The sequence below is a fragment of the Strigops habroptila genome, chromosome 1 (genome assembly GCF_004027225.2).
Source record: "Strigops habroptila isolate Jane chromosome 1, bStrHab1.2.pri, whole genome shotgun sequence".
NCBI classification, from domain to species: Eukaryota; Metazoa; Chordata; class Aves; order Psittaciformes; family Psittacidae; genus Strigops; species Strigops habroptila.
This window is the reverse complement of record NC_044277.2, coordinates 100,231,594-100,258,397: the sequence shown is the minus strand read 5'-3', so window position 1 is coordinate 100,258,397 and position 26,804 is coordinate 100,231,594. Positions and strand designations below refer to the sequence as shown.

Below are 26,804 nucleotides of genomic sequence, written 5' to 3'. Positions count from 1 at the left end.
GAGACCTGGGAATGGAGGCAGCAAAGCTTCTCCCTGCTCAGTTTAGTGTATTAGCCATGAGACCACAAAGCGGTGCTGGTTCTCACCCACTGCCTCCGACCCCAGCGTCCGCAGAGCAAGCCAGCCTTAGTGAGAAGGTTCAAAGAAAGAGGAGAGAAGTGACACTATGGCTTAGGTACGTATGGACTAGACACAAAGTAGAAGCTTCAGTATCAACACGTGACATGTTGCAGGAATTCTGGCTTCTGAATCCAAACCAGCAATCCAGGGTGACTATGTTGCTAGCTCTTGAGATGCCTCGAGCATCAAAGGTTCCTGCTCTGCATCATGTGAAAGTTTCTCAAGAGTCTTAAATGACACCTGTGTGCAAGTGAAAGGCACTATCTTGGGAGGAGACCCATCTTCTGGCAGGATGCCCCAATTCCCAGCTCTGCTCATAGCAGATGTGCCCAACTGCTGCCTTGTCCTGCAGGGAAGCCTGATGCGCTACATACATTTAGGTCACATCTAATACGTGAAGGCAGTAAAACACAGGGTGAGGCAGAGCCACTGCAATCCCTGCCACCCAGAACCATGGTCAGCAGCTGTAGTTGTACTGTCACATCTGAGTTTCATATTTATTCCCCTTTGGTCAGGACACACACTATCCCACTAAAAGCACAAATATGGGCCGCAGGAGGCTGGATTGAGATCAGCCCTGAGGAGAAGGACGTGAGAGTGTTGAGTGACGAGAAGCTCACCATGACCCAGCAGTGTGTGCTTGCAGCCCAGAAACCGTGTCCTGGGCTGCATCACCAGCAGCGTGACCAGCAGGTCGAGGGAGAGGATTCTCCCCTCTTACTCTGTTCTTGCCAGACCCTCGCTGCAGTCCTGCATCCAGCTCTGGGGCTCCAACATAAGAAGGATATGGAGCTGATGGAGCGAGCCCAGAAGAGGCCACAAAAGATGCTCTGGGGGCTGGAGCACCTCTGCTATGGAGACAGGCTGAGAGAGCTGGGCTTGTTCAGCCTGGAGAAGAGAAGGCTTCGGGGAGACCTTAAAGCAGCTTCCAGTGCCTAAAGGTGCCAACAAGAAAGCTGGAGAGGGGCTTGTGACAAAGGCAGGTAGGGACAGGACAAGGGGGAACGGCTTTAAAATGACGGAGGGGAGATTTAGATGAGACATGAGGAAGAAGTTCTTCTCTGTGAGGGTGGCGCGGCCCTGGCACAGGTTGCCCAGAGAAGCTGTGGCTGCCCCATCCCTGGCAGTGTTCAAGGCCAGGTTGGACGGGGCATGGAGCAACCTGGTCTAGTGGAAGGTGTCCCTGCCCATGGCAGGGGGTTGGAACTGTAATGACACTTCCAATCCAAACCATTTTGTGATTCTATGATAAAGGCAGGGTGTTCTGCTATTGAAAGTCTGATGGGACATGCACAGGCTTATTCAGCACGCCTGACATCCTCGCTACAGCTAGACTTGGGGTATTTTTGGCCTCATCCAGCAGGCAAATACAAATAGTTTGGAGCCAATGATGACAGAAGGTCTGTGCCCTCATCTCTCACTCAACGCCACAGCCGGCAGGAGGAGGTGGCACCTCCCAGGAGAAGGCCTCGTTAGCTTTGCATGGTGCATACTGATGGGCATTAATGTATTTCAGAGCTGAACTTTCCGCATAATTGCTTTTTAGTGCTTCCCTGCAAGAGTCCATGAAATAGGGGATTTTGTATGTTAATGTCTTTCCTTGCATAATGAAAGGATAAATCTCCACCCTCCGCAGCCGTATGTCACAATATCCTGACTGGTGCTTTACATTTTAATGGCCATTATTTCAAGCCTTTCTTACCATTCTCATACCAAACAAAGGGAATTTTATAGGCTTTGGTGTTTTGCTTATTGCATACTTTAAGTGGGAACAGAAACCAAAGACCTTTAAGGCCTCTTTGTTCTGTGTTACCATTTAATTACTTTTAAAATGGTCCTTCCAAGCAGTCTGGAACAGCCTTCCTAGGGCTAGAAAAGAAATGACTCAAGGGAAAGACCTGCAGCCTCAGTGATGAGGAGACACCTCCCCTTTCAGCTGCATCTTCCCAATTAGAAATTAGCTCAAGCCAACCTAAGACATGCATAAACTCAATCTCATGCTGTTATTCACCACCATAATTTGGCAAAAAAGAGCTACTACTGTATCTGGTGGGAAGGGATATTACCTTTTATCTGCCTGCCCACCCAGGAGGTTAACAGCTTCTCTCTGTGAACAGCCCTTCCTGAAGCACCTGACAAATATAGGCACATGTTATGATACACTGCAGCAGGGGAAAATGTAGCAGAAACTGTTCACTCCCACTCCAAGGTCCCCATTTTTGCCAGACTAACACTTTAGAGGAAAACCAGCACGCAACAATCAGTTGAATTTAAAAATATCACTTTATTAAGCCTTTTGGAAAAGAAAGAGTGAGGGCAAGAGGATTAACTCCCACTCCCCCAGGGAGCTCAAACACACCTTCTCTTCCTACAGACATGATATTGCTTCTTTCCAGAATATTCTCCAAAAGGCGATACCTTTAGTAGAGGTTTATTTGCGGACAACTGTGAGGTACCCGTAAAAGCCAGCAGGAGTGGAATAAAGCCTCTGACCCCTTCAGCCCGCATCCTCAGCAGAGGCACCTCACTACTGGGGTTAAGAATGAGGCTAAGATCAACTTTTAAAAGCAAACATCACTGGGAAGAGACTGTTCAACTGTCCCCTCCTCCTGCCTGACCTCTTTTGAGCTTGCTCCAAGAGTGGCTTTGGACACAAGAACTGAGAATCATGAGGAGGTAACACATTTGAAGATGGAGTTGCTCTTTTTCTTGAGGCTACTGTTTCCTTCCTCCCCACAAACAGTTTTCACATGCAATTAGGTCACATTTGAAAGACAGCACACGGCAGAAGTTGAGTTACTTTGTTTAAAATAAAAACATGTATTTCTATGACCTTAGGAGTTGTTCCTCTTTTGGCACAGGGACCCTCTGATCCTCCCACCTCCTTTTATCAGCATCTTCAAAAGGGAAAGGGAGTTATAATTGCTTTCTCTCCTCACCTTAGGAAAAAAAAAAGGGAAAGGCTGCTGTTCTCCTCTATCAGCATCTTGAGAAGAAACACGCTTTGAGCAATCATTTATTTACAGAACAAAAATAACATCCAGATTTCAAAGAGCAAAGCAGTTTGGAACAATAAGACACTCTCCTTCCTCCCCCATCATCAGCTTTTGCTTATCATCACCTACTGTCTGCACAACCCATTGCTCTGCTTCTTGCCTCATCACAGGGGCACACACAGGCTCCTCTGTCTCCTTTGAGTGCAGCAGTGAGTGCTGCAGCACTGTATCTCGAACCTACTGCTGACATTTCCATGCCGCAAGCCTGCAGCCCAGCAAGCTCCAAGGCTAAAAGGCCAAGTCAAGGCAGAGAGTGGGACAGATCTTTAAAGCAGAAGAATAATACTAAAGGATTTGCAGTTCTCCCAGATCCACTTTACCCACAACTGCCTTCCTTGATAAAGAATAAGCCTCAGATTAGAAAAGATTTCACTTTTTACACATTGGAAACCAGTGGAAGAACACAGCCCTTTACCCACCATGTTTTGCTTTTACTGCTGATCATTCCTGTGGAGGATCAGGGAGCAGTAGTTCCACAAGCCTGGTTTCTTCTGGCTTTTTGATTTTTACCCAACTCTTTGGTCCCTGATTAGGCAGGGTCCTCTATGAGTGCTGCTGTTCAAAGCATTGCTCTCTCAAAGTGCATCTCCTGACACCTGAACCTATTAAATTCAGATGGTGGGAAAGCTGAATGTTCTGCCACATCAGGCCATTCATTTCTATAAATCCTGATGAATTGCCGTCTTCAGAGCCATTATCAAAGGAGGATGAAATTGGCCAAAAAAGAGTCCACAAACTCTTAGTAGGAACTGACTAGTTGCACTAACTAATAGGCCTAGTTCCATTAAGAGACCAAGCTAAAAATCTAACATTAATCTGCAAAATCCCCACTATTCATTGCCAGGCAGCTGGAAAAAGACTTACAGGACTGTGTTATATCTTACTTCGCACACTTCAAAATGCAAGTTTTGCAGGAAAAGCCTCTATAATATGGTGTCTGAAAGTTAAAAGCAAGACTGTTAAAGCTACAAAGAGATTATATCACAGCATAAGCCAAATTGTTGCCTGGAGAAGCAATTTCTATAGACACATTTATAAACATATTTATATAGTTCAGCTGATGGATCAGTCACTTTCCAGTGTGCAGATGGCTGAACAAAAATCCTAACTAACAGGTATCAGAAAGCACACGGCCTCAAAGACACCCTGAGTTCCAACACATACTTCCTTCTGTAAGAGACTACATACAGGATGCACTGTGGCAGCATTTAAAATCACTCTGATTTTGAAGCTCTTTGTTAAAGAGAAGAACTGAGCTTATTTTTAAAATATTTTGAACACTGCCACATAAAACACTAAAGATGCATACAAAAATGAAACAGCCATTCAACCTTGTTTCTAATATAATCACTTATTTCAAAACTGTAAGTGAAGACAACCATTACAAAAAAGCCATTTATTAGATATATGTACATATATACATATACATGCAAAACGATTTTATACACATTTACACAGGTTCAGTTATTAATACAGTGCAAAAATGTCTAAAAAGGAACCAGCCCACCTTCTACAAACTTAACAGGTCTTTGGGAGAAATTAAAAAGAAAGAAAGAAAGAAGTCACACAGAAAAGAATCAGCTTCATAAAGTGACTAAGCACTGCAAATCTTTAAATTAATGAAGTTTATTCTTTGCCGATGTTCTTGTGCTGAGCTGCTGGGTGAGGAAAAGTTTCAAAAAGACTTATCTTGAAAACTGACAGAATTAAGAAGATGCAATTCAAACAACATTAAACAGTTTAAAGTTGAACAAAAAGGGATGGATTCCTGTTTGGGGATTTGATTTGGTACAGGCATAATCCCAAGTTATGAGTCAGATTTCATGTACTCAAACTGCAAGTCATTCTTTTTTATTAAATCTTAAAGAACTCAGATCCATGTAAACTCTTCTGTTTCTCTTGCCGTTTCACCAGAAGAAAATGTTTAACTGTATAAATACCACAGAGATGTAGGAGCCATTTTAAGTACTACCATTAAAATGAAAAAATCAAAATAGATCAAACTGTAGATGTTCTGCCTCATCCTGGAATCACAACCCAAACCTACAAAGTGCATAAACGCACACATATTAATCCATGTAGATTCCTTAATATGGTTTACACATAATACAGGAAAACAAGCAAACAAACAAAAAATGAGGTTGCAAAGGGATTAAGACTAACAGCAAACCAGAGCTTAGTTCATTTAGTAGAAAAAAAAATAAAAATCTAGTCACATCATCCATCTAATCCACAAAGCAAAAACCCAAAATTACACAAAGGCAGAACTGAACCAACTGCTTTTGTCTGATTTTATCAAAATCATTTTCAGGAAAAAGAAAATATTAAACAAAACCTGAATTTATCTGCTCTATGTTAAATACACAAGCTACCTAAACACTTTGTTGTACCACTCTTATTGCAGAGCTATTGCTAACATCACCTGGCATGAGGATGTATTTGGTTTATGATAAAGCAAACAGATGCTGGGGAAGCATTGGAACATCACAGTCTTTTCCAATCAGCTCAATACAAGGATGAGAAATAGAAAGCATATAATAGTTCGTTGGCCCAACACCCCAGTTAAAAATGCTCTGCCTGCCTTAAGCTATAGCAGGTGAACGCTATCCAAGCCTTCAGAGGAACAGTAAAGCTCTTCTGGACATTTTAGCCAGACTGAGGCTAAAAAGGTAGGAGCAGGGAGTTGGGTCATATCACTAAGGTCTTTTCATAAAGTCTTGTCTATCTGTAGCATAAAATGCTTCATCCTTTCCCACAGGATGATTCCCCATGGTAACCCAACGGGCTGATACCCAGCTTATGCTCCTGAAAAACACAATCAGTCATCAGATCCAGTGTCTTTAACAGAGTGCTAGATTACTAGTAGCATTTTTGGAGGGCTGTCCTTTTTTCAGATTTTTGGTTTTTGTTGGTGTTTTTTTTTTAACTTGTAATCCAGACTCATGGCTTGGTTCCTGCAGTCTCTAAGGATATTTTACCGGGTAAAACTGGGACTGAACAGCATGAAAGCTGTTCACATCTCTGGGGTCATCTGGGTGTCTTAAGGACAATGGTTGAATTCTGGCTTCGTTTCTCCATTTACACTCCGACAGAAAACTAGGGTAACAAATAACTTTAATCCACTCCCTTATAGCAGAAAAGTATTCCGTTATGGCACACAGCATTAGCTGTTCTCTTAAATGGATGGCTAAAATATTCCTCTATCATTCCTACTAGACTAGACATTCCTCCCAGTTTCATTATGTTACTCTTACAGTAAAAGGGATAATATGGGGTGGAAAATAAACACCTACATTTTACTAGTGGAAAAAGCTCTGGTACCAAATCTCTTGATGTCCTAAAAACTGTTCAGGTTGTAACGATCTGCCTATCGATGTTGCTGCTGCAGTCAAGCTGCATCACAGAAGTGTTTCCGAGGTACAGCACCACAGGTTTCTGGTGCAGCAGCACACTGATACTTGTCTTTGCATCATGAGATTTCAGGAAAATTCACTAAGATGCAAGAAAGTACTTTTGTTAAGCACTTCTGCAAATTCAGGAAGACAACTCTGCACCATGTTAATCACTTTGCAACCACTAGAGGTAGAAACTATGCGAGAGGAAAATAAATCTTTGGTGACATCTCTGGTGGAAGAAATGAGGCGACTAGAAAACAGTTTCCTAAGAAAAAAATAAAAGGAAATCTAGGACAATACTGCCACAATAACACACCAAAGAGTTCTCTACATCTTCTCAGTCTGAATGTTTACAACCCTTCAAGGACAGCTACATTAAAATGCTATGCATTTTTTTAAACAGAGAGCCTACGTTATTCATGTATGTTCTAAAATGCTCCTATGCACCTCAATACATCGCATACAAGAATACTCAGTGCAGCAGATGTTATTCAGCTCTTGCATTCAAAAGTGCAAACTCATAAATTCATCATAGTGTAAGAACTCAACACCATTAACTAAAGGTGTTTTATATAACAAAGAGAACCTGCTCTTGCTTTCCATTATTGGTAATGGCTTTCTACCCACCAGCTACACTTTTTTTTTTTTTTTAAATAAAAAGGTGAAGGAGTCAGTAGCCTGTCATAAGTATGCTTGGGAGATTTATTATCTGTACAGACCAAGCAAACATGGAATTACTCTTACGCTAAGAGTGACCTTAACCAAGGAAATAAATGCTGCTTGAGCTGAAAGATCATTTATATTCACTTCGGTTTATTTTATGCTGCCCCAAGCATATTTGCATTTAACCAATGAGCACATACTTAACTATGATGCACTGTTTAGCCAGGAGATATTTATAGCCTTTATGGTTTTTAAAAGACCCACAGTGTTTCCTTTCCTTCAAAACCTAGAAAAATTACCCTGAAGCTCATCCTAACAATTTTTCCCACTGCTATTGAACTCATCTAATTATGGCAAACTACTCCTTTACTTACATTTACCAAGTATCTTAATGCTTAACAAATTCTATAGACAAAAATGTTACCCACCACTTTATCTTCATTTCATTATACAAGTTTAATATTTTCAGCAGCATTGGCAGGGCAAGACATTGACCTGCCAAACTGTTACAAAGCCAGTAAGACAAATGGCAAAATGCTGTCTAGATGGTACTAGTCAAGGAGTAAAAGCCCATTTATGGCAAGGAGAACCTCCATCTGTTGATGGCACCTGACAAGACCTACCATGCACAACTACCACATGCCATGTTAAATACAGCTACATTCCTCACCCTATGTTTGACACGATTACAGTATCCTACTTTATTTCAACTTGCTTTGAAATATCCTCCTCGCAATAACCATTGTCACAAATCTTTAAAAACACCCTAAGCAATTTTTGGCCAGTTTAATTAAAAAAAAAAAAGTCATAAAAATAGAATAGCAAACCTAAAGCTTTTTTCATACTCCACAGTCAGGCTGTTTTTCCATAAGTTGTCTTGTCAATATCTGATAAGAAGAAAGAGATGCCACTCCTATGTGAAAGGCTATTTGCCAGAGGTTCCGTAATCCATACAAGTAAATGTTGCATAAACAAACAGAGAAAAGGAGTACAAATGTCTTCACCTTCCTTGCCGAGCTGTAGAAGAGGTATAAGTAACACTGCAAAAGCACCAGAGAGACGCTGTTAGCATTAAACATTTTCACATGGAAAAGACAAGTGGTAACGGGCACAAGTTACTCCTGGGGACATTCTGATTGGACACAAGGAAAATTTTTGATGGTGAGAACAATCAGCTACCGGAATAATCTCCCCAGGGATGTGACAGGCTCCCCAGCATCGGATACTTAAGATTTAGCTGGACAGAGTGCTGGGCCATCTAGTCTAGGTCTGCTTTGCCTAGAAAGGTTGGATCAGATGATCCTTGTGGTCCCTTCCAAGCTGATATTCTATGATTCTATGAAACTATGTACATATAGACAGGATACATAGCTGGGAATTGCTGGCACATTCACGCCTCTTGGATGTGCCTGCCAGCACAGTGATCACTAAGAAGCCCAAAGCTTCCCTTCAACTCCTGTGCTGAAAGGTCCTCCAAGAACAGCCAGAGCGGTGGCCTCAACCCAGACCTACCACCTAAACACAGATATCAAAAAAGGTCTGTCAGCACAACTGGCGTCCCTTCTGCCTGTCTCAGCCTGGACTAAAATGAGCCTGAAAGCTGAACCAGCTTTCAAAAACTACCTACAATTTTTTACAAGACAAAGGCTTAGAAGCTGGAAACAGCAAACCCAAACCTGCTTCTGTCATATTTGTTTTTGAGATAAGGGCTTCATTCACTAGACTTGACTCAGTTTCTGTCAACAGGTTCAGCTAGAGCTTTGAGTTCTTTTTCTTTTTAAATTCCAGATCAGGTGGAACTCATTTGCTAAGCATGTGTGAAGAGCAACAACCCTTATATCAGAAAACTGAAAACTCAAAGTGATGGCACAAGAGTTACTTTTTTAACTCAGGCAGTAACAAATCATGCTTTCTCACTTAAGGTCACAGTTTCCAACTGTGCTGATGACACAAGTAGAGATCAGCATGCAGAAAGCACTATCATATTTCAGCTGAATTTATGCACAAGCATTTGGTAAAGATGACTGCTATAGATCAAAAAGATAAGAGAGAACTGTTTAGCTTCTCTAGCTTCAGGTACTAACTGGAAAAAAAAGCAGGTCAGAGCCTTTCTTTGTGAAGAATGACTTACATCAAGTATTTAGATCCAAATTATATCTCCATCTTAAAGCTCTGCCATGAGCAGAGTTGTAAGAAGGCTGAAAGACAATAAAATGCATCTATTATGATTCAATAAATAGCCGCTGTGCAAGTTTTAAATACCACAGATAAATAAGTCTTCAGACAAGAGTTCCCCTAACCATTAACCAAATGCAACAGTACTAAGCAATGAATACACTGTCGGCATTATGTTACTCCTTCTGTGAACTAGTAACCCAACCACAACAGCTTCCTGAAGTGACAGGCTAAGAACCGAAGATTTTCCAAACAACATATTGCTCTCAAGGTAAAGGTTGTGGACCACTGTTTTAGGCATTTTAAGGAATTTCTCAAGAAGAACCCATCTAGAGCAGATAATATTTCCTCATTCTCACTATTTTTTTGCATAAGGAGGTCAGAGAAAATAATCATAGAATCATAGAACAGTTTGGGTTGGAAGGGACCTTAAAGATCATCTGGTTCCAACCCCACTACCATATGCAGGGACACCTTCCACTAGATCAGGTTGCCCAAAGCCCCGTCCAACCTGGCCTTGAACACTGCCAGGGATGGGGCAGCCACAGCTTCTCTGGACAACCTGTGCCTCACCATCCTCACAGTAAAGAACTTATTTATTACAGTCAGACCATCTGACATATCAAAACATGAAAGCACTGAAAAGGCTTGCAACTACAGTTAGCCAAGGGTCAAATTGTGCCTTTAACTGTAGTTGTGCCACTTCATTGGAATACCTCAGTGGAATCACCTAGGTAGGATACTAAATCCCAAACTGTTCCTCTGCTTATCTGAAAATTATTTTGTCTTGTATATTATAATATTAAAATAATACAAAAGCATTTTATTTACAGTTAACATACCTGAAAAATACAGGCTAGAAAAGGTAGAAAAAAAGCTATCACATTTCCAATTCCTTCATGGTCCTCCTGTTCAGATTAAAAGTGACAAACAACTACGTCAGGTACAGCTTTTAGCAAATACTGCTTGATATTTTAGAATGCTGTATTTCATCAAGTACCTCTCATTCTAGTTTATGCTGATTGACTGTAACAGTGCTAAACAGCAAGATCAATATCATTGAATGCGATACCAAGAACTGAGGCTCAAGTGATGATTCCTGCTAAATAAAACTGTGCCACCATACAATCAGGACACACTTTTTTTTCCTACTTTTTAAAAGTTGTTTACACTTTCACATATGCTTAAAAAAAATTACACAAAAGTATCTAGAACAAAATACAAGAACGGAAAAAAAAAAAAATAAAATAATCCAGCCAGCCTGGCAAGACTTAAATATTCCTCCAAATTTTAATCTCCCTAGAAAAGAATTAAATGCCATGTGCTGCAATAAACAACAAAACACAAAGTCTAGCAGGTGAGCAATCAGTTGTGTACTCCCTGGATGAACAACACACTTCTTGTGAGAAGATGTGTGCTCTACTTAGCAGCAGAAGAGCCACCCTTAATCTGATTAACCAAATAACTCGCTCCTTCTGACACATGGCACAGGTTTCAATTCAAGCAGGGTTACCTGAAATGAATAGTCTGCTAGGTGAACTCCTCGAATGAGATTCAAAGCTCCACACATGATGTTCAGAACAAGTGACAGAATCCCCAGGGGAGTCACACGCTGCATTCTGTAAGTAGGCACTTAAAAAAAAAAAAAAAAAAAAAAAAAAAAAACAAGCAGAAAAGAGAGAGACATTAGTAAAAGTTCACACTATTACTATTAATATTTTAACATCAAACAATCCAAATGAGCTCATGCAGGTATTAAACATTTTCAAAACCTTTCATGCTTGCTCCAGAGAAGACCAATTATGACTAGAAAAACCTTTTTGTAGCAATATGCTGTTTAGTTCTTCAGACATCTACAAATCAGTAAAGCTCTGGAGTATTTTTTAGAGAGATTAAGCAACAGAATTTGTTCTTGAGCTATTTGGTATTAATGTCTTCTATTATGGTGCACACAAATATTTTTTCACCATTTATTATAGCAGATTAGCATACCTAACACTCTTCTCAGGTAAGCAGAAGAGCTAGATGCTTTAAGCACTGGTCTGGAAAAGAGCTTAAATTTTTGACACCCACAAAAGCAAAACAGCAATTCATCTCTTCCTCAACTGTAATTATACATTTCTTCCTACAGAGTTTGAGGTTTCAGGCTGGTATACAGCAATTTAGTTTTACCTGCATAGTTTCCACACAGCATTTGGTGCCCTAATCAAGCAGTTGACAGGACTCAGCTGTACAGCCAAGGACTTTGAGGTTCTGCTGCTAAAACAGTTGTTGTAGGAGTCAGCAGGATGATACTACCTAGTCACAGCAGGGAAATGTCTGTCACAGAACTTTTGGGCCTCTCAGACTGACAAAACACTGTCAAAACAAAATGTGACCAGCAGGTTGAGGGAGAGGATTCTCCCTCTCTACTCTGCTCTGGTGAGACAACCCGCCCCACCACACCCCCCAGAGCTGCACCCAGCTCTGGGGCCCCCAACATAAGAAGGACATGGAGCTGTTGGAGTGAGTCCAGAGGAGGCCACAAAGATGCTCCGAGGGCTGGAGCACCTCTGCTATGGAGACAGGCTGAGAGAGCTGGGCTTGTTCAGCCTGGAGAGAAGGCTCCAGGGAAACCGTAGAGCAGCTTCCAGTGCCTGAAGGGGCTGACAAGAAAGCTGGAGAGGGGCTTTTGACAAGGACATGTAGTGATAGGAGAAGGGGGAATGGCTTTAAACTGACAGAGGGGAGACTCAGATTAGACATTAGGAAAAAGTTTTTCCATGTGATGGTGGTGAGGCCCTGGCACAGGTTGCCCAGAGAAGCTGTGGCTGCCCCATCCCTGGCAGCGTTCAAGGCCAGGTTGGACGGGGCTTGGAGCAACCTGGTCTAGTGGAAGGTGTCCCTCCCTGTGGCAGGGGGGTTGGAACTGGATGAGCTTTAAGGCCCCTTCTAATCCAAACCATTCTGTGATTCTATGAAAAATGGGGTCTAGGAACTAAACTGGATGCTACACTTTTTGGTCTTTGAGCCACATTTTACAGTGCATTGCAATTCCCTTTCTTCATGTTTCACAGCTAGTGAAATTTATCTCCCTCCTTTCCCACTTTCTCCACTACTACTACATAACACCCACACCCCCAAATATCATTTCTTCAGGATCATCTAATTGATACATACCTAATTAAGGTCAAAGCAATTATTATAAATGCGTATTTAACTTTGGAACCTACCACTTCTAATTCAGTTTTGGCTGTACAAATCTCACCTAGTTTCTTCCCTAGCTGTGCTAGCTAACTCAACAGATACCACACCTAGATACTCACCTAAATTTCATCCCTGCCCTTGGATCCTCACAAGTAGAACAGTGTCAGCATAATAAACGGGAAGGTAATTTGCAGCTCAGATACCAAATCCAGATCCTCTCCTGCACCAACATCCATAAGGTGCAAGAGAGAATGAATGAGCCCTCAAGACTCCACATCTCTCAGGACTCCCAGCCGGCTGCCCAGATGTAGCGAGTTCCTGACTACTGCAGATAGACTACGCAACACAGCAGACGTGGTCTCTGGCTTTGTTTCAGTGACAGATGAAGCACAGTAACAGCTTAAATATTGCAATACTGCATGGTTTAAGACACAAACACACTTTGTGTCTTCTCCTTCAAGAGAGGTTTTGATGGACGTAAAAAAGTTTGTTGCCAAATTAATATACAGATATAAAGTATCTTTTATTAAGTGTCGATGCAATTAACTTGTCTGGCATGCGTTCATACATCCATAATTTCATCTCCAAAGCAGTTGCAAAAGGAACTGTATTAATTCCATTTGATAGAATCATAGAATCATAGAATCGTAAGGGTTGGAAAGGACCTTAAGATCATCTAGTTCCAACCCCCCTGCCATGGGCAGGGACACCTTGCCCTAAACCACGTGGTTCAAGGCTCTGTCCAACCTGGCCTTGAACTTATGAAACATTACCGTATATTATTGTAACACGCATGTTCAGGTATATAAATGGTGCAAGTAACCCTATCATTCAAAGGCAATTTTGCTTTTTCCCCCATGCAGTGAAATCTAAGGTCCAAACAGTGTGCTGGACAGAAGCTGTACCAGCATGCTTGTTCATTAACTGACCTGAGTCTGAAGTTTCCTATTATTTTTGATAAATTAAGTCATGTTGCAGCTATGTATCTCTCTCTCATGGAAACTTATAAAGACTGCTTTTTCTTCTTCCTTGGTTTCAAAGGTTTACTTTAAAGGTACACAGTGTCTCTCAAACAAAGGAAAACTATCAAGTGCAAGTGTCATTCATTGTATCTTGCAAACCATACATGTCAAAGAGTTTCCATTCCCCAGGGAAAAACAATATATTGTTTCTGCAGCACAGAATATTATGTAAAAGTTACCTTTTTTTTTTTCCCCCGTTGTCCAGATAAAAAGAATTCCTATCACAGATGCAGGGGAGACTACAACATCCAGTTGCTCAGGGTTCAGATTCTGTGAAAACTGATCTCTAAATTGTTTGCTGTGGAACTTTATTTCTGCTATGTCATTCTGAGGTTTAATTCACAAACGGAAATTGCACAGTACAAGTGAGATAGTGTGCTAGGGAGAAATTATTACAGTTGCTTGTGTGAATTCAATCATAATTTTATAAACAGAATTTCATACTAAAATTCCTTCCTACATTAAATAAGGGAACAAGAGAGTATAAGCACTCTTAGTTTAAGATAGGACAATTTTGCAGAAGCACAATTAAATGCTAATTTGGGTTTCAAACTGATATGACTCCAAAGTAGAAAAGGTGTGTACTTCAGGATACAAGAACCATACAGAAGATGTTCTGGGGACTGTGGATTACCTAGCACTCAGGAAAAATGCATCTGCAGGTTTGAACATTTACAGAATAATTCTGTGAAAACACCCTCAAACAATGAAGAAATTGAAACCTCTGACTAGAAAAGATTTTCTGAGCAGAGGCCCCTGGCTATTTAACCGGAGACTGACACAAATGCCAGTACCACGCTTCATCCTGTCTCTTCAAGGCATAGCACAACAAGGGTTTGACAATGAGTCACATACTCAAAGCTCCAGATAAAGACAGCACCAGGAGGGAAAAATGAAATCAGACTCAAACATTTTAAAGTAAAATACAAGCACACAAAAGAGAGATGCAAGACATTTTCAAAACATACCTTAAAAAGGACCCTGTGAAGGGCTCCCTGCATGCCTACAGAAGACTAAACACTCTTCAAGGGGAGCATAATGCTCCATAATTTAACAGCATGCTTCCTAGACAAAAAGCACAAGTTGTTCTTCTACTTCACAGAGTCAATTCTGATGTGAAAACTCTCCCTCTTCACAGAAAGCTACTTCAAATTTCTTCTGTATACAGACCTCACTATATCCAGGAGTTTTATCAGCTGTGCTAATATCGAGAAACAAGGTGAGGCTTTTGCAACAGCAGCTGAGGTTGTGTAGATGTGGAACAAGGATACAGTGCTAACATTGTTCTAGCAAGAATGCGGCTGGGTTTAGTTAAACAAAGGAAGGAACAAACAGAAGGAAGAGTGAAAAAAGAAGGAAAAATAAAGCTCTTGTTCCCATATATATTAACGAGGACAAAACTACCCTGGCTTTTCAGACTCCTTTTACACTAAAATGAAGAGCTGTGAAATGTGATCACACAGCTCAAAATAGGACAAGAACCAGCTACAACCATGTAAGGAGACTGATGTTTTGATCAATCTACTGATTAATCTATCCTCACTATAGAATGTGGATACAAATAAATTCTGCTCTCCTGCAACCATAACACTTCCAACATACGCTCAAGAAATCTCCTGTATAGAAGAGCCGTACCATAAATAACATTAATATGGGAATAAACAATATCCACACGGTTAAACTTCAAGCAGCAAAGTGGTAATGATGAGAGGAGAGAGACATAGCCAGGAAAGCTGACTCCATCTGAGGGAAACAGATGATCATAAACATGATCCTTAAAATGAAGGCAGAACAATCTGTATGAGTATTTGCGTTAGACCAGAGAGAACAGCCAGAAATACAAAGCCAGATGGAAAGTAAAAGAAAGCAATTAAGAATATGGGGAACTGAAAATATATTTCTGATCTGTGGATACAGACTAGTTTGCAATGTTTACTGGCACCAAAACTGTTCACACTAGCGCAAAAAAGTTCTAAACCCTGTCACACCATGCAAATATTTAACCTTTGAGTTCTAAGGAGCACTCACAAAACTGACTGGCAAATAAAATGTTTTCAATTCTATTTTTTCTTCCTCCTGGCCACTGCCCCTTTATATTTTAACTTACAATACGTACATCAGAGTCCAGCTCATCCATCAGAAACAATAAGACTGAGCAACGGGAACTTCATTTTATTAGTGTTGCATAAATCAAGAACACCACAGAAAGAGTAGATAAAAGCTCATGGCCTTCCAGCTGCATTTAAACCACCACACTAACACGATTAAAACTGAGACATGATTTAATGCTGGACTTGGCAGTGTTAGGTTCACAGTTGGACTCAATCTTAAAGGTCTTTTCCAATCTAAATGATTCTATGATTTCATTTTGTAGAGGAAGCAGGCAGGATTTTGAGTATGCAACTGAGAAACAAATAAGAAGATACTAATTTTACAATAAATAAGTAGAGGTTAGTACTTCTAAAAGCAGGTAGAATCACAGAATGGTTTGGGTTGGAAGCTCATGTAGTTCCAATCCCCCTGCCATGGGCAGGGACACCTTCCATGAGACCAGGCTGCTCAAAGTCATGTCAGACTTCATTACAAAAAGGTCCCTCGTCAAGCCTGTGTGTGTTGTTTACAGAGATATACATATCCTCTTTCAGAATTTTAGTCAAATGCATTATATTTTAAAGAATAAGGTAAAAGGAGAAAGCAAAGTAGGCAGAATAACCCAACATGGAAAGTCTGGGAATAAGAGTTTTACCCTCTGCTCATATTCCTCTCAACTTTTCTTTCCTCAAGGCTGAAGCAACTCAGACTGTAATTACGTATCTTCTATTAGAATTTGCAACAAGCAATGAATTAGTTGAGCTTCTTTTGTCATAGAAAATTTAACAAAGAACTACTTTAGAAGCTGGAGAATTTAACACGTAGAATGCCAAGTCCAGTTTCAACCAACTGTCCATACACAGAAGCTGATCTAAGGCTGGTTAAGAAAGATACTACCATGAGACCTTAAAGGCTCTGATGCATACCTGCTATAATGTAGTTAACTATGATAGAAAAGCAGTCAGTCTTTTTTCTTGTGTTTCATGCACATGATATGTGTGTTTCTCAGTACAAAGGGAACTGCTGCTGTTACAGGATTTTCTGTTGTTTGCAAAGTTAGGTTCAGGAAGTCTACTGTCACCTGTGCACAGTAGTAACTTACCAACCTCCACATGAACATCTGCATGCCCACCATTAGCCATTCCATTCATCAGCTCCGTATCCTCTAGTTTCAGCTGAACCGGGGGCTGGAACTTCAGCTCCTCCTCAATTTTCTCCCAGCTGTCCTTCATTTGAGAGCGATTTGCACTGTTAAAACGGCATTTCACTTTCTGAATAATGTTATCTGAAGCAATACAAAAACATGGTTCAATTAGCTTTGCAAACGTTAAGTGCTGCAGGTAATTATTAATCAAATCACGGCACTCTTTTTACTTGTTTTTCATTTCTTCCTTCATTTTTTTTCTTACTAGTTTCAGGTGTAAAATTCCACTGCTGGTTAGGGAGTACAATATCTCTCCTAGGTATTTTATATCACACCCACTCCCTTCTGTATACTTTAAATCTCAACATCCTGCCTACAGCAGATTGAAAACAAGCTTTCATATTCCAGACTAGATGTTAACACATATCTTAAACTACCCATGAACTACCATGAGAAGCAATTCCACATTGTGTTTTAACAACATGAAGGATTAGGGTTTTTTTCCAAGCACAGAGATAAATTAATTCAACCTATATTTGAGTCACGAAGCAACTCTGACTGGCAGAGCCAATTCCACAGTGATTCTACCAACATCCAAGCCACACATCTACATACGGATCAGCCTGCTTCATCTCTCACACTTCAAATTTAATACCATTTGCAAGCAAATCCCTTTCCACAAATGTGGCTGCTGGTCTGACAGGAGTTGCACTGAGTAGAGAATTTTTCGGAGTACTTACTGCTCACACCTCCAGAACTGAAGTACCTCATTGTGGATACTTCCTATTTAATTGTGCAAAGATATTGGCAAATTCAAGCTATTTCAAATGCTTAGAGAAATAAAATGCAAAACCATTTAGTTTCCTAAGATATCCTATAAGCAAAATCCATATCCTTAAGACACTGCGATGCTAGAAGATTTGCATATGTTGACCACAGCTACTACTGGATACGATACATACGTAACAGCTTAAGCACGAGTTCCTTAAGCAGGAAGACTTCTGTGTTGAATATACAGCACCATAAGCATTCCTTAGTGAAAAATCCTGTATTTTATCTTAAGCGAGCCTGCTAAAATCATCTGTAGCTACCAGGCAAAAGGCTAAGATCTTAGGTATCAAGTGCATCATAGATCCAAACACAGAAAAGGGATGGGGGGGGAGGAGGGGGGGGGAAGGAGAGGAGGGCTGGGAATCATACGGCGACATTAGGTAGACTCAGTACAAAACATTGTACAATAATAGAAATGAAGAAAAAAGGCTTCTTTTTTTTTTTCTTTAAAAAGAGCTTTATGCAATTAAGAGAGGCTAGACATTCCTAAATTCCTATTAAAAAAAAAATTTAAAAAAAAAAAGACAGTAATTTGGATCTTAGCATAGAATTACATCATGCCTAGAATGTGCCCTGCAGGGAAATCCATCCAAGATGGCTGTATGTATCATATGCTTTCCTTGTGAATTTCTCAATCTTTTAAGCATGAGATTAACACTATTGCTGAAATCTGGATAGAAGTGTGCTAACCACTGCACTGTCTCATCCTTTCCCAGAGAAGAGTTTCTCACTGCAAATGAACTGCGCTTTTCAAAGGTACGAGGTACAGTAGAGCAGCTGCTCCTTGGCAAGAAAACCATTTATTTCAGGTTAAAAAAAGAACACTATGCATGATTATGAAGTATTATGTGAATTTAAGTCATGCCAGAAGTAAAGCTGCCCATAATAATCTATTCTGTCTCCCTTTTTTCCTGTACCCATCTGTCTCCACTTGTCAGATATTTTTAATTAAGTTAGAAAGTGTTTGAGATAAGGATTTTTCTTCCTGTGCTTGTTTATTAATTACCATAGCATTTTGTTCATCTACTAAAGGCACTCTAAGGAACTGCAAACCCAACAGTCTAACAGTTTAAGACAAATACATGCTCTCCCTGCTCCTCCTACACAGGAGGAGCAAAGGCACACACACAGATTCATTTTCACGATCAGGCTTTGGCCAGGAGACATTGTTTAACATCATAAAAGTAGCAGACACACAATTAATTAATTCTCTATTAGAGAACAAAATTACAAACCAAATTCAAGAAAAGCATATGGTCTGGAAGCTAAGCCGATGCTTGTTATATCATAGGAAGCAGCAAATTCCCACTGAAGCTCTTCCAGGAAGCAAAACGCCATGACAGTTGAGTAAGTGCTGGAACAGATTGCCATGCAGGCAATATCCCCAGAAGAAAGGAAACTGAAATAGAGGGGAAAAAAAATAAAAGAGTAATATCAACATCAAAAGGCAAGAGAGTCATGCTGAATGTGAGAAGTAAACTGTGCTTTCCGTCAAAATTAAATGTATAGACTGCACTGCAAGAGCAGACTGCAAAAAAATATATGGTTTACGCTGCTGTAATAGTCATGCAGCCCGTGTAGATCTAATACTTATTCTTAACTCATCCAGTATGCTTTGGTGTACTAAAGCTCACAATACAGACTTTATGAAATTGCTTCATTAGTAAAAATTAAGGACATTATTTTCCTAGGCTGGCTTTAAATCATGTCAATAAGAAAAGAGATGGCCAGAAAACATCACTGTCAAGAAGGTTTGGAAAGAAAACACAGTGGCTTTCCACAAACAAAACTAAACCCAAGCAAGGCTGTTCACAGGAGGCAAGCAGATATATTCATTGCTCTCTTTGAATATGACAACTTCATCTTAACAGCAAGAGATATTTAACTTGCACAAACCAAGATATTCAAACACTGTTACTGTGAAATCATTCGTAATAAATAAAGATGAGCTTGTAACAGAAACAGCACAATAAAAATTCCACTCCAAAAAGGGGTCCCTCTAACACTGAAGCCGCATTTATGCAGAAGTTTTCACTTAAACATGGCCCAAACAGGGTATTCATCTGACCAAAATGTAGGTGTGTATTTAAGGATGAGAGAAATCACTCTCATCTAGGCTTTAAACAAGATGGAAGCCAGGGCACCTAGTTCAGATGTCAGCACTACATGCAGATAGCTAAACTTCCACAATCCCCACCATAATTACAGATTTGTAAACATCTCTGAAAGAAGACTGAGGAAATCTTTTCTTACACGTTAGCCATTTGTTTAGCAATAGATCAGTATAAAATCAAAGTTTTGAAGCTGAACAATTACTCTCTGTACTTTCTCTCTTTTCTACTATTTATATATATCACCCCTCTCATGCAGAAATACTTGTCGCTTCTATTTTACCACATTTTTATTTATTCATTATACCATGTACTTGGGATTTATGGTTTTGGTTAGCCATGTGACAGCCTAGTTACACTGGGTAGGTTCCCTAAATTCCTTTTGTCTCCAGCTCACAGCTGAGGATCAACACTATACCTGTGTAAAATTACCTTTTCCAAGCTCTCAATAATTTACAGCCTTTTTGCCATGTATCCATACGTACTCTTCTCACTTCCAAGCCCAATGCATAGCTACTTATGTAGCAACTACAGAAGATTAAAAGCAGAACACATTAGCATTAAAGGGCATGAGTTCACTTGGAGGGAAAAGGAATTAAAATGCTAATCTCTGCTTTTCCAACTGATTCAGTGTAAGTTCATGCGTCTACTTTCTCCAACCACTCCCCAAACCACTCCCCCAAAAAGGGTACTTAATTTTAGCTCAGTGTTACTTTAAGTTTTCTTATGTTTGCTAACCAGACAAGCCATCACATGCTAAAACTGAATTTTAATTTTTAATTTCTTAAAATAAAGACTAACAGATCCTTCTCAATAAAACCAAAGATTTATAATTTGTCCACATTGGCTATTGTCAGCATGCTTCAGGCCTCCTCAAGACATATGCATCAGCCAGAGCTCTAGACTCAAACCCTTTTAGATTTGGAAAACAGAGTGGGCAGTATGTAGGAGAGAGTCATGGCAGTTCTGTGGAAGCCAGAATCAGATGAAAAGGATTTTGGGTTTAGACTAAACTAATTAATTCCTAGGCATTAAGATGCTGTCTTAGAAGGTGTTTGTAGAAGTCCAGGATATTCCAATTGCTAATAATAACAAGTACTGCCCATTGAGCAGAAAGCATTTGGTACAAAAATGAAAACTAAAATAAGCAATTCTTAACATATGCTTACTAAACTGAGTAGGAGCTGTGTGGCTGTGGTGCTGAGAAATGAGGTTTCAAAATACTTGGAGGTTACAATCTAGACATGAGTGGTAGAATTTCAAACTGGAGTTAGGTACTACAGAATATACCCAAAGTTTAACTAATCCCAAGTCAAACGATTTAAAAACTTCAAGTAAAAAAAAAAATAAACCACCAAACAAACAAAAGCAGCGACTTACTGTATGCTCAAGTCACGTCCTTTTGCTGTGCCTCGACTTGGATACTGAGCCAGAATTGAGGATAACACCTTCAATCTCTTTCTGCATTCCAGAAAGTCCTGGTTGAAATGGAAATCTGTGGAGGCTGAGAGGGGAAGTCCATCCCTCACCCGGACCACACAGGCAAAAAAGATCATGGACATTCTCCGCAGGAGTACTCATGAGGACAATCTGAAAATGAAATATTGGATTAGGTTAATGGATGTGATATTAGTTACTTACAATCCAGTGTGCTAGCCAGAAATATGTCAAGGTAAGCATTTATTCACCACTGCTACTGAACAGTACCTCTTGTAACACCACTGCAATCAAAAGGCAATCAAATTGCTCTCAAAGGTCACAGCTGCATCCATTTTTTGCCTCTCAGACAAAAAGGTGAGGCAGGAGATTTGACAGAGGAATTACCTACCTGAAAAATATCACTATTTTCCCTTCTTCTGCTTTACCTCAAGCATCAGAAATGCTGAGTAAAGTTCTTAAAGGTATTTACAGAAACTGGTTAACTCCCCCCAACACAGCATCTTCACTAGTGTTGCAAATAGTTGCATTAGTGTAGCAGTTATCTGATTTTCTAGTATAACACAGATACAAAAATAAACTTCAGGCTACAGCCTGTGAGGCTCTTTTTACAGAATCAACTAGAACTAAATATAGAATAAAAGCTGCCCTCTCTTGACTTCTTACTCTTAGTAGATCACAATGTCCCATGCAAAGTTATTATTGGGATTTACCTGGTACATTCAGAACACACAAGATCTGTCCTTCAGACATACCATGAGTATCCAGTGTAAGATGTTAGAAGGCTATAGCAGCAGCTCACATAATCTCTGAAAGACAACCATAATGAACGATTTCAGAAAATGAACCAATGACCTATATGTCTATACATATTTACAATGTAAACTCTCCCATGCAGTGGGTAAATATGTCCTAGAAAGTATTTTGCCTACAGGTAAACAGACAACTAATTTTCTTATCCAATATATCAATTCCTAGATGCAGTCAGAGACACTATGAAATGATATGCAAAATATTTCTGATGCCCCACTCACTGTTTAAGTCTTAGTTATCCTAGCATCTTATAAAAGAGCAGCTCTAATTCAGGCAAACTCCATCAATGAAGCATTGGGGGGATGGTGGGTGGAAGAAAAAAAAAAAAAAAAAAAAAAAAAATCACACTGTGAACTCAAACTTTTGATAGTGGGAATGGCTGCTTTTAACAGCCTGGTATCAAACAATTCATTAAGATGCTCAAAGTTTCTTTCAAACATGTGCGTCTCATCATCAAGTGTTTTTCTTTTCCGAGAAGGTAAGAAAGCAAAGTCTCTTCTAGTTTAGGACTTCATAAACTACTCTGTCTGTAAAGTTGCTCTACTGTTTTGTAAGGACTGAGTTCTTACCACACACAGCACTAAGAGTCTCATTTCTGCTCAGAACAGCACAATTTTATGGTCAATAGTTGGCAGCACTGATGAACTGCAACTCCAAAATACTCCAGTTGATGAACCACTGTAGAGACAACACACTGAACACTCCCATTTACCTTTCAGAAACAGGCTGAAGATGACCAGGAAAATGGAAAGGCACCAAACTTTGAAACTAAAGGCATTTTAAAGAAATGTATCCAACCTGTGAAATTATTCAACTCGCTATGCCACTAACAGCAAGTTTGAGATTAAAAATATATATATATATATATATATATTTTCATCGCTAGGGATACCACCACCTATAGTTAACCAACTGCACACATCAAGGTAAACAACTTTCCAAGACATACAAACCTTCACGCTTCAGGGCATAAGGCTTTCACTAAATATCAGCTGCCCACAGAAGGGTGCTCTGTTCTTCTGTGAAAGATCTGATATCAGTCACCATCAGGCAGACTTCCAAATTAAATGCCAGACTTCACTGAAGAAAGGAGTCAACACTCCTTTCTTGGAGAACACACCTGCTCTAATACAGGGTCACGCTATCACTGCTGTATTCAGCCAAAAGGCTTGATTTATCTTTTTTAAAGCTATGATTAATTCTATAAATCTACCTGCCCGTGAATTTTCAGATTTGCTGCCTAATGGAATGAGGCTTAGACAACAGAGCTGTGAGTAGGATCGGTATCTTATCCGCCCTTTGGTTTGGCGAAAATAAGTAAATGTGTATAAAAGAAACGTGCATCCCCAACAGAGAGAAGGGCTGATGCACTGACTCAAATCTTAACAGAGAGCAGGTGAGCACAGCTTCAGGGCAAAAAAACTGGAAATGTGTTCACTGGTTCTGCTTCCTACAGAGCTCTCATTTACATAGCCTAAAGGAATGTCGGTATAGGTAACACCCTACTCTCCAACAGAGCAAAGAGGTGTGAGATTTAAGAACAGTACCTGTAAGGACTTCTGAGGAGTTAAAAAAAAAAAAAAATTAAAAAACCCCCAAACAAACAAAACCAAACAAAACCAAACAAACCAGAAAAACAACAAACCACTAGTTTTTTTGTATTTCAGGGGTTTGTCTGAAGTGTAGCACAGGCTTAGCCAACAGAGAGCCAACATCACCCCACAGAAAAGGGCAAAGCCTAAAAATAAATTCATGCAGCCAGTTCACCTGTTTTCTGTGTAAATCTTCTCACCAAACACTGGTCACTAGGGGTCATCCAGCCCTCTCCCTTCCTTTCCCACATTCTCCCAGCCCACCTTCTTGGGCACCACATCTCAGTGATATTTTGGGCTTTGCTTTTCCTTTTTCAGAAGACTCTTTCTACTTGCAAATCAGGTGGTGTTTTGTGCCCATGGCAAATAACAGTTTCTAACATCACTTCCCTTAAAAGCTTAATGACTTGCAAGCCAATTTTGCCATGTCACCTATAAGTGAACACATACTATCAAAACTTACTCGACTGATCAAGGTGTCCACATAACCAAGTGAATCTATGATCTTACTCTTTCAGGTTGACCAACCCTTCCCTCCTCCAGCTCTTTCTATTTGCAGTATGATTAGCAGCCCAAAGTATCTGCAACTGACTTTACGTGGCAGGCCTTTGAACTCAGTCCTGAACTTTGCCAACATCGACATACTTGTGTCTTTGATTAAGCAGATATCAAATCTTGCTGTACTCAGAATTAACAACATCATGTCCGGCCACCTATGTTACTGGCACAAAGCAGGCAAAGTCTTAGGAAATTTTTTTAGCAATTGTTTCAGAAGAAGGAGTTTAATTTATGACTGAAGTAAATCAAGCTTTTTCCACTTTTTGAAGTACCTGTAGACCTAACAGCACTTCAGAAGAAAAATGTTCAGTGCAAGACTCTCATAAACGATATGTATTTAGCAGTCTTATAACAAACAAGACTCTTCAGGGTATTCTCACAGCAGGCATCTGAAGCACAGTTACTCCATCCCTCGCTTCCCAGGTAGCAGCCAACTGTCTCCAGTGACTACACAGGGATTATTAAGGCAGCCTTAATCAGACCTCTTACACTTTACTACACTGTTATGCAAGCTCCTCCACCTAAGATGATTAGAACCAATTCACAAGTGCCACACTTCTCGGACTGCTACTTTATTGTCTGTACGTAGAAAACAATCTACTCAAAAGGCTACGAAAGCAAATGCAAACCAGTACACAGTTCATGAGGGGAATTATTGAAAAAACACTGTTTTTTAAGAAATTATTTTATCTCACCATCAAAAGCACTAAGTTTCCTTCAAAGAATGGCCTAACACTAATAGGGAATGTCTTGTTATTGGGATCTCTCTCAAGCATTTGTCTTCTCTCCCTGCTAAGTCACATTTCCCTTTTTTCTAGGCCAGTTTCAAACCCAACAACATACAACTATTTTGTCAAGTTCTGCTCTTCCTACCGGAGGACAAGCTTAAAGCTTTAGCAAATGTGACCACAGCCCAGAGGCTCCTGAAGCACTCTGAAGTTTACTGGACATGGGATAGCTTGACGCATGATCATATTGGACCTAATGCGTCTTTCCACAGGCAGGTAAGCTTCAGAGGGAGTCACAAACAGCTACAGGTGGGATGCCAGACTACGAAAGAGATTCAGCTTGACTCAACCAAACACAAGACATCTAATAGTGCTGCAGCTCAAGTGCTGGTTTCAGTCTCAACCAAGGAGAAGATAAAAAGAATTGAGACATGGTTCACTTCTCTGCAGGATCACAAGGTGGATTTTTTTCCTCTTCTCGCATATATAAAATAGCAAATCTGAAATGCTGTTAGATTTCTCATCATCTAATATTGCAGTAATGGTATTCACCTGCCACTTCCAAACTGCTCTCCCTCAATGCTCACAACAGTGCTCACCAAGCTACAGATATCATGACCCATAGTACAGCAAAAGCCACTCTCCAGATTTAGCAATGAATAAAACCAAGTTGAAAGCTCTCTACCACAGCTTTTAAAACAGGATTTGTGGATATCAAGAGCTTATAGGCTCCTATAAACCCCACAAGCTTCATTCTTATCCCCAAAGGGAAGCTAAAGCATGTAGAAAACCCTTTCCATCACAAATCTCCTGTCTACACATACTCTCCTATGAAGTATCATAAATAACGCATGTTACACAAAACTCAAACCCCAACATTCAGCTCCCTCATCAACCACACTACCTCAGTGGACAATCCTCCTAACTCTTGCCCAAAACACATAGTAACAACTCTGTGAGGTTCTGAAGCTCTCCCCCTATGTTAATCTCTCAAAAACATCACTCCTCTTATCGGCTCCTGAATATGCATCCACCCTCACCAACCTGTACCCTGAAGCCTCCTAAAGCTCACCAGCTCATCTCTGTACCTTCACCAGCCACAAAACTAAGGACCCTTCCCACATCCATTCTGTTCCACCCATGACACTATACATACCTGAACTCTATCCACCCCTCTTCTCCTCCAATTAAGAGTCCCAAACCTTGCACAAGCACCCCTTTCCCACACTTTTCAATAAACCCAGACACCCTGAAAGCAACCCCCCTCATGAGGGCACTTCTTTGTACTGATGAGTCTCCCCATACACCCCTCAATCACCCAGACACTCCCAAATATGAGTGCCACCCTAATGTACAGCAAAGTCCCAATCTCTTATGAGTCCCACAGGTGAGATCCATATCCCTCAGATCCCAAGCCCTCACGTTATCCTAACTCACCTCACCCCCAGCCCAACTCAAGTCCTTCTCCCCCTACACCCCTCGAGCACTCCAAAGAGCCCCCAAATCCTACATCTGCACTACAGGATCCTGACCTCAACACACACACACCCCACCCACATCTCTTCCCCACGACCCCAAACCCCTCTTTGCCTTCCAACACTCCCCTCATGCACCCCCTGCCAGAGGACTCCACATCACCCCAGCCCTCCCCTCAGGGCCCAGCCCTCCCACTATACACCCTCAAGCACCACAGACACCCCGGCGCGACGCAGCACAGTCTACCCCCAGCCCCTCGGGACCCAGAAGAGTATGGAAGAGGAAAGACACCCCGCCGGGACTCCCCTCCGCTCACCTCCCTCGCCTCTCGCCGCGGCTTCGGGCCTCTCCCTCCGCGCAACGCCGGCGCCACCACAACACACCCGAACCCGCCCCCTTCCGCCCA

General features: G+C 40.7%; 1 protein-coding gene across 4 annotated transcripts; it reads right to left on the bottom strand.

Annotated features, from left to right (window-relative positions):
• Positions 1–2,384: 2,384 nt before the first annotated feature.
• On the bottom strand, positions 2,385–26,804 carry SEC22C (SEC22 homolog C, vesicle trafficking protein). 4 transcript variants are annotated; one of them, XM_030501244.1, is made up of 9 exons: positions 26,715–26,804; positions 21,945–22,040; positions 21,175–21,384; positions 18,919–19,082; positions 16,811–16,993; positions 10,923–11,041; positions 10,252–10,317; positions 8,062–8,274; positions 2,385–5,219 (listed from the first exon to the last, which is right to left on the bottom strand). In XM_030501244.1, exons 3-8 carry the CDS (start codon positions 21,354–21,356, stop codon positions 8,074–8,076), a joined length of 915 nt encoding a protein of 304 aa, XP_030357104.1. In that variant the 5' UTR covers positions 21,357–21,384; positions 21,945–22,040; positions 26,715–26,804; the 3' UTR covers positions 2,385–5,219; positions 8,062–8,073. The 4 variants fall into 4 exon arrangements, with proteins under 4 accessions (XP_030357104.1, XP_030357076.1, XP_030357086.1 ...); XM_030501216.1 differs by having other exon boundaries at positions 2,385–8,274; XM_030501226.1 differs by having other exon boundaries at positions 5,006–8,274; positions 21,987–22,040.